At 38.5% G+C, this 8,688-nt stretch overlaps 1 protein-coding gene across 2 annotated transcripts in view; it reads right to left on the bottom strand.

Annotated features, from left to right (window-relative positions):
• Positions 1-4,021: 4,021 nt before the first annotated feature.
• Positions 4,022-8,688, bottom strand: part of klhl14 (kelch-like family member 14) — a 16,408-nt gene continuing 11,741 nt past the window's right edge. For both annotated transcript variants that reach the window (XM_008434235.2, XM_017309804.1), the window contains 3 exons: positions 7,129-7,287; positions 6,282-6,439; positions 4,022-5,399 (listed from right to left, as the gene is read on the bottom strand). In XM_008434235.2, the coding sequence (XP_008432457.1) occupies positions 5,259-5,399; positions 6,282-6,439; positions 7,129-7,287 (458 nt within the window). In that variant the 3' untranslated portion in view covers positions 4,022-5,258. The remainder of the gene's footprint in view (positions 5,400-6,281; positions 6,440-7,128; positions 7,288-8,688) is intronic.

The raw sequence follows: 8,688 nt of genomic DNA, 5'->3' as shown, positions 1-8,688 counted from the left end.
GTACTTAATAGAGAAATATAATTGTTGATGTTTGGTTTTGTGTGGTTTTGGATTTTTTAYTTCTTAGTTTTCAATMATTTCTTTTTTGCTGTAGTTGTGTCTTCAGTTTTATGTTTTAAGTCATTTCTGTGACGCCGGCTCCGCCACCAAAGCTGGAGTAGAGCGCTGTGTCCTTTATTCTTGTTTTCTTTTCTTAATTATCTTGTTAATTTTACTGTGATTCCTTCTGTGTTGTTATTTTGTCATTTTAGCTGCCTCCAGCTCATTTATTCCTCCCAGTTTCAGACATTGTCAGATCCAGTGTTGTAGTACTTGAGATCGGTCTTGGTCTCGAGACCGGTCTCGAGACCATTTTTTGATGGTCTCGGTCGAGTTTCTGTTACTCCCCCTCCTGCTGCCCACCTTTCACTCACACGCGCGCTCTGAGACATGCGCAGTGGTTTTCTCTGAGCGGCAGAAGATCTGTCTAATCTTCAGTAATAGAATAGCGCTGCATAAATCATAAGAAGTCCGATGGCTACAGCTAACTCAGCAGCGCTTCGCTTTCACAGATGGTGGGGACTACGTCTAACTTTTTTCGTCACTTAGAAAAGTAGCTCAAAGAAAGGTAAGCTCCGTTGACATGATGCTAGCAAAGCTAGCTGTACAGAGACACATAAGCATTTTTGATGAAAAAAAAGTTGCACTGAATTATTGTGCGGAGGTGTTGACTGACTTGTCGCATATATGGGACAACGCTGTGTCCAAAAGTCTACAATATAGTGATGTGACATTCAGGAACATTCCGATTCTTCTGAACGGCTCTTTACTTAGAAAATAGGACTGGAGTGTCATTGAGAGCCGTTCTTTGTTCTTGTAATGCTCTACGTACACTGCAGTAGGTATCATTACTTTATTTAATCATATACATTGATATATTTTTTAATTAACAAATAAATAAAACACAAGAATGAAAGAGTACGCAAAGCATGCACATTGCTCTATGATTGTTTTCGTTCAAAGTGGCAGCTGTAATGTCTGCCATGGTGTCAGACTACCTGGCTTCATGTAGCGGGAGAGAGGGTGAAAACAGTCACGGTGAGCGCGTGGTGCTTGGTTACTTCTTTGTTGCTCCTTGGTAAGTGTTCATAGTTGAGCATTATTTACCGTCAGGGCATTGCCTTAATTGCTATGTTTAATGGTGCAGTGAATGGTAGTTTCTGACATAAGCAATATCGGCAAACGCCCAGGGCGTTATMTTTTTAGGGATGGCACGAGACCATCGCGGATTGTAGCACAAAGATGGAAGCACTTCATTTTAATATTGGTAAAATGTATTAAGTATTTAATATCTAGGGCTTTTTATGGGAATATGGATCTTTCAGATCAATTTGAGAAGCAATTTTGATCATATTTCACATTTTATCGTGTCATTTAGCGCAGGGCGCTGGTCTTGGTCTTGACTCGGTCTCGACTTCCCTCGGTCTTGGTCTTGACTTGGTCTCAGACCCTAAAAGTATTGGTCTTGTCTTGGTCTCGGGTTAGGTGGTCTTGACCACAGCACTGGTCAGATCCCCAGGATACGTTCTGTCTTGTCTGTGTACCTGTTTTGTTTCACTCTCTGTGCCTCCTTATTTTGAATTTCAGCTTCATAGAGTTTGCTGAACTCTTTTTCATTAAACTCACCATCACATAATCCTGCCTGTTTCCTGTCTGCTTTTGGGTCCTCCATCTCCACAAACCATGACAACAATATTGCTTTAAAATACACACAACAGAATTTATGTTCGTAGTTTTGATCTTTTGGTTCACTTGTAATGCAACTTATACGTCAAATGTCCACAAATAGATTATTTGACAAATAGATTATTTGACAAATAATCTTACATGCAGTTTTGAAACCTTTTTTGCCTAGCTTAGTCCACTTATACTTGGGACATCTTCTGGTGCTTAGGTTTCTTGTATTTAAGTAATCATACAGTTCAAATTTGTAATTTTATTCTATTATTTTACATTCACTCTATTCTATCATAATATGTCAAGTTTTGAAAAAAAAAAGTTTTGGAAGCTGCATTCTCTGGATAAGAAAGATGGTGGGGGGCTGGGGGGGATTGTCTTTATCAGGTATAATTACACCACTAGTGCTAATTACAGAGAATAGTTTGTCTTTGATTAAAACAGAGCCAGAATGGTCTATGTAATAATTAAAAGGTCACTCATGTTCTTTTTAAACCAATCCTGTTATTCCCAGGGCTGAGCATGAGTGGGACTCTGAGCAGTGCAGAAACCATCTGCTGCCACCGACACTGGAGGAGAAATGAAGACTTCAAATCCACACGTGCTAGACGTTCACATTGAAGCTCTTGTTACCTGTCTAAATCTCTTGATGTTCCTCAGTGGATCGCTTTGCATGTCTTTGTCTTAATCAAATCAGTGTTGTTCTTCATTCTCCTCATTCTGCWGAGAGCTATGTAGCCATTTCCCCCAATCATCACTTAAGTGCTCAACTATCTCTACACTGTAAGTGCAGGGCTGAGCATTTCTGTGAGACGTGTGGTTTTATGGAAGAGCGGTGAGAATTTAATAATTGGTTTAATTTGAGCTGTCCTATTCTTTCTATTCTTTAAGTTTTAAAAATCAATTGGAAATATACTGTTGTGTCCTTTATTCATTTTATGTAACAAACACCTTTTTTTTCCCCAAACACTCTTTCTATTGATTTCCAAATCAATAAATCTTAATATTTCTCAAATAAGATGCATTCATTAACCTATTAATTAATTAATGATAACTTATTTTTTTAAATAAAACCATTAGTAAAATTTACCAATTTCTTCTGTAGCTAGCCCAAATTTTTTTTTTCTATTTCTCCCCAATATTGTTGCATCATCTGTTAGACCAATAAACTAACAGATATCGCGATATGACGCCGGCTCCGCCCCCAACGCTGGAGCAGAGCAAACCTTTAATAAACATACAGTGTTGCAGAGGTAGTGAAACTCAACGACAYACATTTTTTGAGTAGGTTTTTGCTTATCAGTCAAACACTAAGGCCAAGATGACATGCATGGAAATTCTCCAACGAGTCCTACGTCAGGTCTGTAAGGTTATTAGCGGGAAACAATGGAGAAATCAAATTTTAAGTCCAAGACYTTTGCAGCCAGAGGAAAAATGAGGGGCACAAAGTCTCGTTGGATGCGAGTGTGAAAGCTGTGTCCGACGTACAAAATAGGCGAGTATTCCTTAAATAATGCYGGCTTGTGAAAATCTGCCATGAGGAAAATGCTTAAAAATAAAAAGTAGCATAAAAATGTGCTTAAATGTAAATTCCGCAGTAACGGTGACGTTTTCATGSTGCCACAGAGCTACCATTTGAATTTACACACATAAAATATAGCATAACCACCTTCACTCATCGATCTTTTATTTGACTATCATACTGTGTCATTATGACAACAGCAAGTTACCTTCCTGCAGAAGAACATAGTTGCCCTCAATCACAGTTTCATTCAACTGAACTTGAGTTCGGCTGCAGGCCTTGATCCATTTCTTGCATTATTCCAGACTCTGTTGTTTTAGAAATGCAATAAGTTGTATTCCGCCATCTACACGCTCTGGGTGACAGCTGATGAGATTGCATGCTTCCTACTGACAATGTTTGACAATGATTTTACATTATTTTCCTGGAAATCTCTATGACTGCAGCAGGTTAGCGATGGCTACGATGTTGCAGGTTTAGTTTCTCMAGATAAGGGGCGTGGTCTTCGGGACATATTGCGACCGCCGATTGGTCAGTTACTGACAAACCCCACAGAATGATTGGCAGATGGCATTATATCAATTCTACGCGGTAAAGAGATCGGGACGCAATACTGACTCCTGCTGGACAGTGCAGTTAATTGTGTTTTCAGACATAATCATCATTTTATTTATTGCTACTATTTATTATGTATTATATGACRAAATATTTSAGAGCATATGCATCATATTTATTCCAAGTTCTCTTTTTGAGAATGCCATCACAAACAGAGTTATTTTGATCATCAATCGTTTTTATTGAATTTTTTTCTAAAATGCCAAATACATAACAGGATTTGAGAATAAATCCAAAGTTGAGTGCACAAAAATGTTTCACTGCAGGCGGTTTATGTACAAGAATGAAATCAGCAACTTTTTTTTATTACAGAATTCAACGGCATCAATATTTAGAGTCAATTTTATTCAACCTAATAACGTTGACAAGACTGGATTCATTTGCACAGAAGATATCTCTTAAACACGGCACATTGATTTAATGTACAAATCAGTGAATTTTGCTGAGTTGAAAGTGCATCAAAGACCACTGTATGCTCTCTTGTTTTTTTTTAATTACATTAAACAATTAAACCATGTGGTCTCATAAACAGACCTGCATCTGTAAACTTCAAGAACGAACACCCCAAATATCCTCCACATATATTTACCCAGAAAATTATACTGGTTAGCAATTCCAAATTGATTGTACCAACATTGAGTAATATTAGTGTCAATATAATATGAGTCATCAATCATGATTCTTAAGCAGCTTTGTTGTGGCATCAAGACTAGTTGCCACAAACGTCTGGCAAGAATTAACTTGTAAAAAAAAAAAATATTCAGTTTAAGTGTACATTATCAAGACAAGTTAAAATACCCACTTGGAGCAGCTCTTTAGTTCACTCTTTCTGTTTGCCAACAGTTTTCTGGAAATGTCCCTTTCAGATACTCAAATATGTACATTTTCCGAAAGAGACAACGTATTTGTTACGCAAGTGAACAATCCGGACAGAGAGCAATGAGTACAAACATAACCTTTGAATATTTATACACTTTTAATTCACCGAGCCTCCTCAAAACGTAATCTGGTGACGATGCCTCTACTGACTACAAGGTACAATGGATCTGAAATGCTATAATTCAGCTCGACACTATGCGTGCGATGGAAGAGAAGCCAAAAACACTTGCAAACTGTTTTAAATAAATAAAATCAAGTATGGGACAGACTATTTCTCAGAACAGATGATTCGTTTAGATACATGAGTTACCTCATCCTCTCCCTCCCCCTCTCAATCCATCAGTAGAGAATAATGAAAGTGCTCTTGTCAAACCTGTAAAAAAATAACTTTTACACCACAACCGGGCTAAAGCTGGAGAGTTTTTTGCCACAAAATTCTTGACAAATGTTTTGCTTATTGGTGGTCCTCCCCCCAGTCGCCCCGCTGCTGCTTGTCCCCCTCACCGCCCATTGGCTGGATTAGTTGTCATTTGTTGAAAGGAAGGCAGGCGGGTAGGATGACCGTGGAGCAGGCCGGGCCTGCCAAAGGCTCCGCCACTTCTCCCTCCAGCTCTGTCCACGTTCCCTTCTCTGGGCTATAGCAGATGGTCGAAGACTTGTAGGCACCCTGMGGAAGGGGAGAATCAGACCGTTCCTTTTATTCCCCTCAATGTTTGGATTTGTAACCCCAATCTTTCATGTTTTATTGGGATTTCATTTGATGGACCAACGCATACTTGGGAGGTGGAAAATGATGAATGCTTTTAAATATTTTTAAGAAAACACTTCTGAAGAGTACAGCATGTATTGGTGTTTAATCCCCTTCACTCTGATAGCCCTAAATAAAATCCAYTGCAACTGATCCCCTTCAGAAGTAATTTAATCAGTAAGCGCAGTACACATGTGCGTAATTTGATCTCAGTATAAGATACTGAGATTTATTATCAAAACTACTTTCATTGTAATGAAATTAATAATAATAATAATAATAATAATAATAATAATAATAATAATAATAATAATAATAATAATACAAACAACAAGCAAAATAAAAGGTTAACAGAATAAGCAATGAAATCAGAAAACAAAGGCTGGCCTAATATTTCAGGACAATTGTTATGATGCATACATTTCTAAAACATACTTTTAGAAAAGTATGTTTTAAAAAATTAATCATGAACGTGGCTATCAGGAAGCAAAATGTGATAATATGAGGGCCAAGTGTCAAAGTGAATTTTTTCTATTACTTTACAGACTGCTTTACTACAGACTTTTATAAATCCAGCGTACTTTGGAAAAAATGGACAGCTGTGTCTGGGTTTAAATGTATAAGTGTGATCACATTCCCTCTGCCATCTGCATTTGTCACATAGCATTTGTCTAACAGTAATTTGAAACAAAACTAGAAATAGTTTACCAAGAGAATGGTGTGTTTTCAACCACCATCAGTCACTGGATAAAATATGTCTACAGTTTTATGTTTTTATTTACTGTAAAGTACATTTACTACCATGCTCCAGCTGTAGCCACCCACGAGGAAGATGCTATCATCCAACACGGCGCAGCCCGGACCACTGCGGCCCTCGAGTATCGGTGTCTGGAGGATGTTCCACTGGTCAGCTTTCGGGTCGTAACACTCGACCAACATAACATCTAGATGGGAGAAACCTGCCCAGGCAAAAGGAGGAAGAAACGGAAGAATGTGTGAACTGTGCAGACATTCTATATTTTACAATCAACCTTATATTCTGAGATTAAAATCAAAATCTCCCAGTAGAGAAATCAATTGTTTTGTTTCTGTGTTTTCTCAGTTTTCTTTCTGCTGTTTTTGTGTGGGCATGTTGAAAAGGGCTACGTTAAGTACCTCTGTGAACAAATGTGTACTGAGAGGAACACAAATGAACAAGTAGTTCTRGTGTCATCTGGTAGCACTGCCTGGCAACTGGCACAAAAATGTAACGACAAATGTAAAGCAGTCTTCAAAAATCAAATAACTAAGTTTTGAACAACCCATACACATTGTTGGAACACATTCAAGTCACTAACATTCATTCTAAACCATACATTTCTATAAACATTTATGGTTTATAAGTGTCCAATAAAAATGGACACCGTCTCTCAGAGCCTGTACGGACAGTTGCAAAAAAAAAAAAGTTTGCATTTACTTTCTGTCTGCAGATTGAAAGATTTCTTTCGTCAGTTCTGCTTCAGATTTTGCATTCTGAATGGTAGAATAAGGGTTCACTAGTTGACGAAGGCCAGCACCTGGGCATAGCAGCCAAACAATTTGTATACAACTGTAACAAAGAGCACAAATCGCGACCCTTTGTCATTTCCTGAAAAGCCTGAGCGCTCACCTTTCAAATGGTTTCCACCGATGGCATACAGACGATCGTTCATCCCAGCCAGGACGTGAATGGCGCGCTTTGTGTTCATGTCCTGTTTTCTAGCCCAAACATCCATTACGGGGTCATAGCAGTAGAGCCAGGACACATACTCGCCATTATGCACTCCACCTGTAACATGTAATCACAACCCTGTGTTGCTAATACAGTCAAAATATAACTTGGTTGCAAAAACGCAGTGCTTGTGTGCCTTGCGCTATATATATCGAGGTAAAACCATTCAATGAAATAAATGCAAGGAATACCTAATGATTTTAAGGCATGGAGAGAGATTATACATTTTTTATACAATCACATTTGCCTCTATAGGAGTATATTTGGATCTTTTGCTGAGTAGACGCTGTATATTTTTTTTTGTTGTCTTTTTACTCTAATAGAGCATGATGTGTCACATTTAATGGCTGCTTCTCCCATCTGTTTTGTTCAAACAGGCTGGTGTCTTTGTTTGCATGTTTTAATGTYGCCACTATGACTGGAGTACAGATGAGTCAGTGCTACTAAGATCTGGCAGAAAAAGATAAGGTTTCAGTTTGTTACATTCTGCATTTGAATGACGGATCAAATAAAAATGAAAGGCCCCTGAAGCAAACATGTACTCTCAAAACAAATAACACCAGGAACCAGGGTGGYTGTGAAGATTTTAMATTAGCATGATTGAGTAGATTTTAGTTTACCTCCTTTTGTGTTACTAAATACATCAGAAATTGAAAAACAGAGTTTGCTCTTGCTTGTCCTGCACGCTCTTAACGCTGCGCCCTCAACACATCATCCCCACCGTGAACATGGGGGAGACGATTTGTTTTTCAGAGACGCAGAGGTGGGATAGAGTTGATAAGAATGTGGATGTATGTGTCTAAATACAGCGCATATCCTCATTCAGCAGGATGAAACTATGGCTGAATACTATAGATTAGAAGTTCTCAACGTGGGCGGTACCGCCCCCCAGGGGGCGTTCAGAGGACGGCAGGGGGCGCTGGCGGACATTTTTACCAAAATGTCCTGGCAGGGGGCGCTGGGATGCCTTTGGGGGGCGTTTGGTCGAAGGTAAACTTTACACCTTAAATGCACAACAATACCAGTTTAGACTTTGAGCAACTTGGTAAAACTGTCTTGTGTAACATTAAAACATGCTTGGCTGCAGCTGTATCGATGGCAGCTCTTCTTCTATTCAGTGTTTGTAGCTTCTGTTAGCTTCTTGGCGATGAGGTGATGAGATTACTGATGGTGAGCGCCAATAAACAATAAAATAAATCTAGCAACAGGAAAGAAGCTAAAGTGGACATAGCAATAAACCAAGAGAGGATAATACTAATCAAAGGAAACTAAATGGAAATGAATGAAGAACAAAATGCAAGAATAAACTAAGAAACTAAAGTAAATACAGAGGAATAAACCTGTATGGCAAGACCTTTCGAGCAATAATTAATACAGAGGACTGTATGGCAAGAATAAACAGACACTATTTCCACATAAAAGGTAAAATAATATTGTTGAAATGTCATGGGTTTGTTG

Source organism: Poecilia reticulata, linkage group LG17 (assembly GCF_000633615.1).
Source record: "Poecilia reticulata strain Guanapo linkage group LG17, Guppy_female_1.0+MT, whole genome shotgun sequence".
Taxonomy (NCBI): domain Eukaryota; kingdom Metazoa; phylum Chordata; class Actinopteri; order Cyprinodontiformes; family Poeciliidae; genus Poecilia; species Poecilia reticulata.
The sequence above is the reverse complement of the archived record's forward strand: the minus strand, read 5'-3'. Positions and strand labels throughout refer to the sequence as shown.